The sequence below is a fragment of the Mus pahari genome, chromosome 5 (genome assembly GCF_900095145.1).
Source record: "Mus pahari chromosome 5, PAHARI_EIJ_v1.1, whole genome shotgun sequence".
NCBI lineage: Eukaryota > Metazoa > Chordata > Mammalia > Rodentia > Muridae > Mus > Mus pahari.
The window spans coordinates 111,099,850-111,112,377 of NC_034594.1; the positions used below are offsets into that span (position 1 = coordinate 111,099,850).

Here is a 12,528-nt window from a genome sequence, read left to right on the forward strand (position 1 = left end):
TGTCAAAACCCATCCAAATAGCCATCCTTCTAGTCACATTAACACCCAGGATAGAGCTCTCTCATTAAGCACTGACATCTCCAGTCTTTTTCCATGTGCCTGTACCCACTTGGTTTTTAGTTGGGAGGAACAGCCCTGTCTCTGTTTGGTTTAATGCTTTGGATCTGAGCTTTGACTGATGACTTTTCTCCTCCTTAAAACCATGAAGACAACACTGAGAGTCAATCCCAACACAGCTAGTGTGCATCCTTCCTGTGGATGGATATTAGAGGCCATTAATAAATGTAATAAAATAATCTTTTTTTTTTTTGTACACACTGAAGTAATAAACTAATATCTTTGGTATACAACTTACAATGTTTGGAAAGGAAAACCAGGTTAAGACTCTTCATTGTTAAAATGTCTTAAAAACAAGAAAAAGTTGTAGGTCACATGATTTACAATGGATATGAAATAAACTACAGATGGATTGTGGGAGTTTCGAGACCTGTAATCAAGTGGATGGTTTTAATCATTAAGACCCTTCTCTACCCCTGAACTATGTTTCACTAACTTGAAGACATGCTATAGTAAACACATATATTTGGTTTCTTCCGTCTTGGCTCTNTCTTATACAAAGGGGAACCCAAGGAACAATAAATTAGCATTGTAATTGTCTATAGTTGAAACTATGATATACAATNTAAATAAACTATTCCAAAGCCAGAAACATTTGTGGAAAAAAATTAAGGGACCAGGAGATATTTTTTTATACAGTTTCTACAAATGATTGTGCTGCTGGTAATCTTAACAAATAAAGACGAAATGAGAGTCCCATTCTTGATTTTAGTGTCTCACGACATACAATAATTAAGCACTGTTAAAAATAATTACTAACCAGAAAAATAACATTAAAGAAATTACTGCTTTTACTATCTTGTATTATCAGAGTCCCCGCCCCCAACTCCTCCCAGGACCTAAAGAATGTAAACACTATATTTTATTTGACTTTAAAGTATTAATACTTTATTTTCAACAAATGTTGATCCACATCTGCACAGCTCCCTTTTAGGACCAGGAAGTAAGNCAAGATTTCCATGCCCACGGCACCGCATGCTAATACTGACAGCATTGTTTGGAGAATTTGTTTGCCATCTCTGCCCTCCAGTGTTTTGTTCTCCAGCAGACTTTGGTCTATGACTTAGAGAGAGGCCAGGATCTTCCATTCCCATTTGTAGGAGACTGGCTTTCCTGGCCATATGCAGAATCCCCGCCTTTGCATCCCAGGTTTAGGAGATGCTCAGGTCACAACTGGAATGAACCTTGAGTCCATCACCTTTGCAGCTCAACCTCTCCTCCATGTGGCAATGCTTAACATGCTTTGACTTCTTGGCTACTTAGACGGTGACTATCTGACACCCAGCAAAAGATGTCTAGTGGTTTATTTTTAAGTGACCCTGCTTGTGGACGTTGTACATCGTGGTGCGGAGCCTAGTGCGCACCACGATGTACAACGTCCACAAGCAGATGTGCCTGTACCCACTTGGTTTTTAGTTGGGAGGAACAGCCCTGTCTCTGTTTGGTTTAATGCTTTGGATCTGAGCTTTGACTGATGACTTTTCTCCTCCTTAAAACCATGAAGACAACACTGAGAGTCAATCCCAACACAGCTAGTGTGCATCCTTCCTGTGGATGGATATTAGAGGCCATTAATAAATGTAATAAAATAATCTTTTTTTTTTTTGTACACACTGAAGTAATAAACTAATATCTTTGGTATACAACTTACAATGTTTGGAAAGGAAAACCAGGTTAAGACTCTTCATTGTTAAAATGTCTTAAAAACAAGAAAAAGTTGTAGGTCACATGATTTACAATGGATATGAAATAAACTACAGATGGATTGTGGGAGTTTCGAGACCTGTAATCAAGTGGATGGTTTTAATCATTAAGACCCTTCTCTACCCCTGAACTATGTTTCACTAACTTGAAGACATGCTATAGTAAACACATATATTTGGTTTCTTCCGTCTTGGCTCTNTCTTATACAAAGGGGAACCCAAGGAACAATAAATTAGCATTGTAATTGTCTATAGTTGAAACTATGATATACAATNTAAATAAACTATTCCAAAGCCAGAAACATTTGTGGAAAAAAATTAAGGGACCAGGAGATATTTTTTTATACAGTTTCTACAAATGATTGTGCTGCTGGTAATCTTAACAAATAAAGACGAAATGAGAGTCCCATTCTTGATTTTAGTGTCTCACGACATACAATAATTAAGCACTGTTAAAAATAATTACTAACCAGAAAAATAACATTAAAGAAATTACTGCTTTTACTATCTTGTATTATCAGAGTCCCCGCCCCCAACTCCTCCCAGGACCTAAAGAATGTAAACACTATATTTTATTTGACTTTAAAGTATTAATACTTTATTTTCAACAAATGTTGATCCACATCTGCACAGCTCCCTTTTAGGACCAGGAAGTAAGNCAAGATTTCCATGCCCACGGCACCGCATGCTAATACTGACAGCATTGTTTGGAGAATTTGTTTGCCATCTCTGCCCTCCAGTGTTTTGTTCTCCAGCAGACTTTGGTCTATGACTTAGAGAGAGGCCAGGATCTTCCATTCCCATTTGTAGGAGACTGGCTTTCCTGGCCATATGCAGAATCCCCGCCTTTGCATCCCAGGTTTAGGAGATGCTCAGGTCACAACTGGAATGAACCTTGAGTCCATCACCTTTGCAGCTCAACCTCTCCNCCATGTGGCAATGCTTAACATGCTTTGACTTCTTGGCTACTTAGACGGTGACTATCTGACACCCAGCAAAAGATGTCTAGTGGTTTATTATTTTTTTTTTAAGTGAACTACAACCCTTGATGACTAAACAGATGGATGTATACTAAGAAGCCTCTTGGCCAAAAATTTTTATGAAACCCAACCATGCCAAAGCCACATTTCAGCAACAACAGCAGAAATGAGATCTAACTTGCTTGTTGGGAGTATTGGCTTAGATTTGTTTGATTTCCCTTAATATTAACTAATGCTTATACAGAAGAGGGCTGCTGACTGTTTTCTTTTTAATTACGAACACACGACAAAACAAACTTCAGAACATAGTTAAAATGCAAGCTGACATATTTATACATTGTTCTTATTAGCTGTTGGCAGGTCTAAGACACAGACATCCAGAACTCATGGCTTAGTGGCNCTACTACTGGGCGTGGCTGAACATAAGACCTTAAAATAGCTTCAGGGCTCACAGGTCAGAAGGTGTAGGGCCTTACGGGTCAGAGGTGAGGGTGGGGGTGGGGGAGGGGCTGTCAAGGCACAGCCCATGTGTTCTTGAGTTGTTCAGCATCACCACGGAGTAATTCTGGACAAATCCAATTAATAACACAGATCAACTTCTGAATTTCTTAATAGCAGATTTGTTTAAATATACAAGGATTGTTCTGTCCNTTTTTATTCTGCTGTGGTATTGGACTCCATCTGTAAGTTCAATCCACCCCATTACCATGTCTTTCATATGANTCCTTTGGGGATATACAGCCTTTGATTCACAGTTTGCAGTACAAATACCCTGATATATCATTTATTTGCTATTAAGTATTTAATTATTATGCTTTTAAAATTCAGTGTCTTTAAACCAAGNTTGTAATTAGCATTGCTTGGAGCAGTTNAGAGTATTGTGTTTCTGTCATCCTCCGCCTCCTCCTCCTCCTCTTCTCCTTCCAGTCTGTGTTCCTAGAGCAAGCTTCCAGGGGTGGGGACTTAGGCTCTTTTGGCATGCAGCATCTCAATGAGGAGGTTATTATAGGGCACATCCCCATTCACGTGCTTGTAGTACAGGTAATCTTCTGCCTGCTTGCTGATTGCCCGGATTTCTGGTAGCCGAAGAAGTAGCTGTCCAAATTTCTCAGTCTGTTGTGGGTAGTTGCAAACTGTGTAGTCCAGCAGGGCAGCGTTCACCTGCTCTTGGACACCTTCTACCAGCTGGAAGTTCTCAAGGTTCTTGACATCTGCATTAAAAGAAAAAGAAAGAAGACAAGATTTCATTTGGGTGGATTTTTCTTTTCGTATTTCTATTTACTGAAGCAATGTTCAGTGCATAGATGGCTGTCTTTTCCTCCTGATATAAAGCATACTTTATATGCTGTTGAATATTCAGTAAGCCCCTTTCACCAAGCTTCCAGGGAAAAGGAGCGCAAAAGAGCTTTGCAAGGCGGTCTTGTTGAAATTCTGCATATACCTCAAATCAATTAGACACCAATGGATTTTGAGCAAGGTCAACTCTTCTTCTATCTTACCAAAGGAAAGGCTTGAGGATTCTTCAAGTAGAGGGATCGTAATATATTGCTAGCAAATGAGCCCCTAGAGAAAGACCTATCTTAAACCAGTATATTACACAATTCATATAATTCTGTATTAATTTTTCTGACCCAAGGTGAAATCTGTGTCCAGGGTGTGATGTAGTTAATTCTAATAAAAAGTGACAGGGTTCTTGTTTCTGTTTGACATTTTCTAAATGATTCTGAAAGCCTTTGACTTGTCTAGCCTATGCTAATGAACCATCTGGTACACTCCACTGGCTGCCAACTGAAGACTGGCTACTGGAAACTCGCTCAAATATATATCTCAGTGACTAATGATCTTTATCAAATGGAAAGCCTTGTCCTTTAGGCAGAATACAAGCTGGGATGCCTGATGCCCTTTAACCTCAATGCGGTTTCATAAGTCTGACTCTTTTTTTTTTTTCCCCTGGTCCTGGGTCACGGGTATAAAGAAGCCGGACACGGGCAATTCATCCTGCCTAACTCCCAGTGAGCATCCAATTTTAAGACATCTGCCCTTGAGGTCCCTTCTACATATTGGATAAGAAAGAGACCCAGTGTCACAAAAGTCAAATGCTCGGACAAATAGACGCAGATGATGGGCAAGGGAAAGATGGAATTCTACTTCTGGAGTTGATTTATGTTCATTACATAACTTTTATTTGAAGTGTGTATAGAAGCTGCTGGGAAAAAAATACACAGATGTGTTTATAGATATTCCTGCATAGAAAGTAAACTGATAAAGCCACCTTCATCCTTTTATTTTCTGACAAAAATAAACAAGATTCTGAAGTAAACCAAATGAGTAAGATTAGTGAAAGGTTAAATGTCCTAGATGAAAGGTAATTGTTGCCATAGTAACTCGTATCCAATAGTTTAGGTGCTGTTACAATAGCTTATGCCAGACCTGCCTGTGTTCCTCTTGCCTGTCTCCCGATGAGAGTCTCCTTACGTGTGCCACTGAAATATTTTCAGGGGTATTTGGATGTTGACATTTGTACTAAGCAGCTTCTATTACCAAGTCTCTGGTCCAGATTCAAGCCAACGAGGAATTAGTAAGAAGTAGACACATCAAGTGAGAGAGAGGAAGTCTTCCTTCAAAGTGAGAGAGATGGGAGGTCCAAAAATGTGTGGTTATCTACTGACAGCCAGTCACATGTCACTGTACCCTTTGTACCTGACACCTGACACACATGGCAGTTTGTAGCTAACCAAATACTTCCATCTTATGTGAAATATTTTTAAAGTGGGTTTACATGACTTATACAAACATTTACCAATATGTCTATGATCTAGTGTTCTACTTGGGTTAAAATGACCAAATGTAAATGACCAGAAATACCTTCAATATGTTCTGCCTCAGTAGGAAGTTTTGTTACAGTAATTTAAAGATAACGATAAAATATATGAAGTGAAGCCAGGTGTGGGGGTTTATGTCTTTAATCCCAGCACTCAGGATGCTGAGTTGGAGGCCAGCCTGGTCTACAGAGCGAGTCCCAGACATCCAGGGCTACGTAGAGGAAACCCCATCTCAAAAAACAGAACAAAACCCAATATATCCATATGAAATGGGCTATCAATTCACATGACAGTGACAGATGTGCATGAGGAGGACAAGCTGACATCAGAGACTCGTAGGGAGGACGCAAGGATTTAAACAGTATGAAATAGAAGATAAATGAGTGGTGTTTTAGAAAAGTTGTTTCAAAAACAATTATAAAACCACTGCTCTAAACTGGTATTCTTTGAAAAGTTCAAAACATTTGAAGCGTTCCATGCCGGAGAGGAAAATTTCATATTACTTTGGCCAAATATACATTCTTCATCACCCTTTAGTCACCAGGGTACTACATGACTAAATTACCTCTCTAAGCTGCTTCAATGAGTTTAGCATTCTGGATAATAAAATGCACATACTGTTAATTGTCCCAAAGACTTCTAAATTGATGCTGGCAGTAAAGATCCTGATACTTAAACTATACCACTGGGGGGAAAACAAAGTAAGGCGAGCGAGCCAGGTATGGTGGCCCACATGTAATCTTGCTACATAAAAAACAGGACCGTGAAGTCCATTCAGGCCTGGGGTACAGGGCAAGGGGAAGAGAAAGCCAGGCAAGGTTGATTAACTGGTTCTCGTTTGCTGGCGAGCAGTTGCCGGATCATTGCACCGTTCCCTGCTTGGAGCCGCCTCCCGCCATCTATTAAACTGTCCATTTCCCTACAGATCCATTTTCCCCACAGAGACTCCAAGCTTCTGGGGAGAGGGTCACACATTAGTCAAGGGATCCTCAGGAAATACACTAATTACTGTTCCTTTCCCCTGTTGGTGTATTTTCACAAGACTGATGAACTGTAATCATGAAATGCCCCTTTTTATGATCCTGTGAACCAGTATGCTTTCTTTTTCAATTAGAAACTAATTTTTCTGAAAAATTTACACACACACATCCAATAGACTTTTTAAAAAACGGCAATGAGGTCTATTACAGGTCACAGTGTTCACTTGCCACCCTTGGTTTGGTTTTGTGGTCCAGATAGCGAGACTTGCTTTTCGTGTTTTACCAATGAGGGTTTCCCTTCCCTGGTTGATGTTCCCTGAGCAGCATGCCTGCAGTCTCATGGGAATATCAACAGGGCGGGGGCACCTCAGGTCCCGTCTCTTGAATCTCTAGACCTGAAAGATAAACCTTTTTTTCCAACCAGCAAACACCAGCTGGAAGGAAAGAGAATACCCCCCAGCCCCCCACCCCCACCCCCCNCCCCCCAATCCCGGCTGGATGGCACCTGATCTCAAACATACCTGCAATGGGCACTCTGCACTCCTTTGGAATTTACATAACCTTCATTCTCATACAATGAAAAAAAACAAAACAAAACCACTAGTGATCACAAATTCTGCATTGGAGTGGAGACTATATGTAAACAGGCAGAGACATCCCCACACCCTTCCTATAGCCTTTAAAATTTGATGATTGCAAGAGCATTTTGCCTTCCCTCCAAGTATCAATTCTCCTCCGCAATACTTTATTCACTCAGGGACTAATTACCAACTTTCTCTATGAAGCGCATTATGATAAGCTCACAGTGGGGTGCTCAGGTTTTTTTTTTCCAGCCTTATTGAGAAGTAAAACCCTTAGGCTTTCTTGAATACATTACTGCACTGACTTCTGTCACTGGCAGGATTCAGCTCTCTCTGAAGATGAACCATTGGCCTCCCTGGTCACTGTTGGGGGGGGGGGCACAGACCTTGCTGCTGCATACACGTTCAAAGATGGGTCTTTCACTGAGCCAGGGGCGTGGCGGGGACCAGGGGACCAGGGCTGGGTGTCTTTTCCTGAGATACATCCAGTCTTTTAGAGCAAAGCTGAGGGAAAGCTGCACAGTTTTTCCTGGCAGCTCTGAGAGAGATGACAGGCTATTTAACATATAGGTATTGTCGTGCGCTTTGTCTGAAGGGCTCTTTCTCTTTATGGGAGGGGAAAAGAACTTTCTGCTAGAAAGTTTTAAAAGTATTTTAAGGGGATAAAATTGAGAGATTTGTATAAATAATTCTGTAAGAAGTTTTGGAGGTTGGTTAGAAACTTATATGAACAAAATTCACTGATGTTGGGAGGTAAGGAGTATAGAGGGGAAGGGAGTGGGGTCTTTGGTGCAGTTGCCTAAAATCAAACTCCAAGAATAGAGTTTCCAGCAAACCCTGAAACTCGAGATCTCACCCCTATAAACCGTCTACCATGATATATTAACATGCATATTAAGCCAAGACACACTCTCACCAACTATAACAGGCAATTCAATGTCTTTTGCAAATTAGTAACAAGAGACATAACCCTTTGGAGGGGCTGCTCTCACAACCATATACACCAGTGGATTGCGACCCCTTAGGGGTCGAATAACCCTTTCACAGGGGACGCTTAAGGCCATTAGAAAACATATTTACATTATGATTCATAGTGGTAGCAAAACTACAGTTATGAAGTAGCAAAGAAAATGAGTTTATGGTTGGGGGTCAGTCACCACAACACGAGGAACTGAAGAACTGTATTAAAGGGCCACAGCATTAGGGAGCTTGAGAATGATTGACACACAAAATGCTTGAACTCTTTACATCTGGAGAAACATGGGCTCTTGTAACTGTGGACCTTTGTCTAGAAAACATTCTAGCAATTCTTCCTGTGGTGGTTTGGAGGTGTAGCCTTATTAGAGGAAGTGTGTCACTGTGGGGGGTGAGCTTTTAGGCTCCTAAGCTCAAGCTCCACCCAGCATGGGGAATAGAGATTCAGTCTTCTGGCTGGATCAAGATGTAGAACTCTCAGCTCCTCCAGTGCTATGTCTACCTGAGTGCTTGATGATAGAACAGGACAGAAGGAAGCCATCCTTGGAATAATACTCCCCCAACTCTCTCCACTTAGGTGGGCTCTGAAGGTGCCAAGACGTTTCTTTGCCCTTAACTATTTTACATTCAGTCTTCAGGGAAAAGGGAGGGGGGGTTGGGGGTGTCTTCCCAATGACATGGGAAGTTTTTAGACCATTTATCACACGGTCCAATTTGAGTTCAACAAAACCAAAGACAACAAGTGCTCTAATACAGTCTTCATGACCAGCCCCCATGACACGTTACTCAGCTCCTCAGAGCCAGCTTTTCCATGTGCAAAATATGAACAGCTTCCATGTTTTAAAGGGTCCCTTCAAAGCCCTTCTTGTGAGTGTTGCTTTTCTTGTCAGATGCCATGTGGAGACTGTGTTTGCTTCCAGCAATACATGGAAAGTGGCTATGGTCTTTCTGGTAATCAATCAACCTGGCCATTTCCCTATGACTTTCCAAAATTAAAGTAAGGCAGAAGTACTTGCAGCTTCCATTTTCAATCAAAAAGATCAGTCAAGAGGCTAGAAAGGGTTCGTTGATTAAGAGCCCTGACAGCTCTTCCAGGTGTCCCTAGTTCAATTCCCACCACTAACGTGGCAGCTTGCAACTGTCTGTCATGGGATCCGATGTCCCTTTTCTGGTGTGTATGTAGGAATACATGCAGACAACACACCCCCGTACACAAAAGATCACTCAAAGGGAAAGAAACATTGTCAAAATCTTAAGTTTCAGATGGCAACTTTCATCCACCCCTCCCACATTTTTAGGACTGAGACCCATGGGACACGAACACATATGCTATTTTATGTTGTGTGTGATATGGGGCTCAAGGAACACTGACACATGGAGAATGTCTAATGCAGCCATATTTTCCTTCTGACTATCTTACAGAAAAAGTACACCAGGAAGTGCACTGGGTGGGCTCAGTGGATCTAGAGCCTGTGGACTATGGTGAGAAATGTCCCTCATAGGCTCACGTATGTGACTACCTGGCCCCCAGTTGGTGGCGCTGTTTGGGAATGTTGGAGGAAGTACATTGCTGGAGGTGGGATTTGAGATTTTGTGAACTCATTCTCTCTCTCTCTCTCTCTCTCTCTCTCTCTCTCTCTCTCTCTCTCTCTCTCTCTCTCAACAGCAAATAACATACACCCCAACTCCACTATGTATTGTGCTGTCTGGGGAAACAGAGTCAATCGGAAGTCTTGCCAGGTGCTTGTAACATGGGATATGTGTGTGTTTCTCAAATTCTTTGGACTGTCTCCCACGTGGGACGTTCTGCTCTCCCACACTCAGCATCATCACTGGCTCTGCCAATGCCCATGTTGGAGGCTGCCAAAGAAACCTGGCTTTTATGCACAGTTATATCCTCTCCATATGGAAGGATGCTGGGGAGCGGGAAGGGATCAGTCTCCCTTGTTCTAAACCTGTACTGTCCCGGACTACAATCCATCCAATTACAGATGTCTGGCTAGACTACAAGTCTGAGATAGAAAAGAATTCACTGGTCCTCTTTGCCAGTCCCCACACCTCCCAGTTCTGTTGGATCAGTTTCCTAATTACGGCTCCCATCTATTCTTTCTTCTCTGTCACCACCATAGCCTGCCTTTATTGCTTCTGCAACCTCGTTAACTGTTCTCAACTCTTCCAATGCTGCCTGCCTCCAGTCCATTTTCTTTGGGACAGTCGGAAGGATAGCTTTAAATGGGAACCTGATTGTGTGCTCGAAATTCTCCATTGGCTTGCCACTGCCCTTGGGCTACCGATTAAAGGCATTCACCTCTCCAGTCTGATTTCACCTCTCTTACCAACTGGTTTCAGATGCGCCTGGGCCTGGGCCTGTGCTAACTGAGATCTTCTTCCCTTCACCTTCAATCGGGTAACTGGTCTTGATCTCCAAGCTCAGAGCAGACACCGCTGTCTAGGACTCATTGCCCATTAGGCGTTCCACGGTCATTTGTCTGTTAGTTACAAGACAGCAACAGTGCTGGGCTCCAGCCTAGGTTAGTGTCTCTGCCTTTGTCAATTAAACAATATGTCTGCATATTTATTTCATATACTCCGACCTATCCCAGGGGATCTTCTAATACTTCGAATAATATCTTTCTCTGGTAAGCTTTATTCTGCTTTTGATCCACTAGTTCTTGGGTCATTCTTGTCTTTGCTACCAGATACGTTCTCTTGGAAGGAGGCAGCCTTCATTCAGCCTGTCTCATATTTCTTATTTCCCACACAGCACAGGCACATCCTCCTATACCTGGTGACTGTATTACTGAACTTAGTAATTTCTATTAGGCTTCCAAGAAGATGAAATAAAAAAAAAATACTGTGATGGAAATTTACTTAGTACTTTTTCAGCGAGACAGCTGTACCAACTACTAAGTTTAAAGCCTTGTCAAACCTAAAAAATAATTTCAGGTATAGTAGAACACAGCTCCTATAATTTATCCATAGAAAAAACCTACAACTTGATTAAAAATTATAAATTTTTATAAATTTTAAATTGTAGACATTAAACTACAAGAACAGAGTTTCAAAATGAATATTTATTCTTCCAGAATAACTAATTTGGGTCTATGGGCCATATTAGGGACATCGTATTGGGTGACACAGATCATTTAAAAATATGAGATAGGATCCTAATCAATATAGCTCAGGCTGATCTGCAATTCACAATCCTTAGTCTCAGCTTCCAGGTTATGTGCCTAGTTATATACCTAGGAACATATTTACAATGCTTTGTGATTTAACTTCCAAAATCCTCAGGGACCAAAACCACAGAAGAACGCCCCAGTATGGTGCTGTAATTTTAAGGCCAGAAAACACACTCCATGCAGTGTTGGCCTGTGTAGGTTGGGTAACAGGGACAACTACCTATATATTCAAGGACAGTAAGACAGGATGCAGTCCCTGGAGGGGAACTGACTGAATATTTTGAACCAAAAAACAAAAGCATATTACTTCATCTTTTCTTGGTGCCTTTAAACTTCAAAAAAAAAATTGTGTGTGAAACAGACTTAACATTTGATAAAACGCACAGGCGTCAGCATTCCTCAGAACTGCAGCTGCCTTGGCTGCTTGGAGGTCACAATCCCTGTGTCCTTTCATGGAGAACATTGTCCCTACGGACTAGGGAGACAGCCACATTCATAGCTGTGCCACACCTCCATTCTTACAGCGACATCCTGAAACAGTTTTGAGCTACACATTTGCATTTGATTTCCATTCGGGAACTTTGGTGGCTTTTCGAAAAGTTTTCTTATTTTCCTAGAATAAGATATGAGGCTCGGTTTGTTCAGGTGGCGAGTCAGGACTATGAATAAACCAACGCTATCATATGAAAGAGAATTAAACAGGCAGATCCAAGTGGGGATATATTAAGCCAAATTTAAGCTCCAGTTGTGGAGTTTAGCCTGTACTAGATGTCTGGTTTGCCTCGGGGATAAATTCTGCTTCCCAGCTAATCGAATGAGGGAAACCGCCTCAGGTATGATGAAATTTACAAGAGAGTGCTGTTGAACAGTTCTTGTTAAAAAATATTAGCTTAAAGGCATTCTTATCGTCTTTGGGATGAAGACCGTATTTGCATTTAATTATCCGACTTCAAACTTTTATGAACTTGGATCAAATATTAGCTCAGCCAATTAAAATATTATTTTGGCTACGTGTGGCTATCAGCCCAATTCCGTTCAACTTCCCAGCTTTGGTAGTGCTTTGCAAGCAAGATCAACTTCTAGAGATTATGTCTAGGAAGGAAGAGAGGTGACATTTGAGGAGTATAGCATGTACTAGACAAGGTGCTACACTGAGAATAAGTAGTTGACTTTAACATTTCTCTATGC

General features: G+C 41.4%; 1 protein-coding gene across 3 annotated transcripts in view; it reads right to left on the reverse strand.

Moving 5' to 3' along the window:
- Nucleotides 1-2,828: 2,828 nt before the first annotated feature.
- Nucleotides 2,829-12,528, reverse strand: part of Nr5a2 (nuclear receptor subfamily 5 group A member 2) — a 110,851-nt gene continuing 101,151 nt past the window's right edge. For all 3 annotated transcript variants that reach the window (XM_021198696.2, XM_021198698.2, XM_029539246.1), the window contains one exon: nucleotides 2,829-4,011. In XM_021198696.2, the coding sequence (XP_021054355.1) occupies nucleotides 3,764-4,011 (248 nt within the window). In that variant the 3' untranslated portion in view covers nucleotides 2,829-3,763. The remainder of the gene's footprint in view (nucleotides 4,012-12,528) is intronic.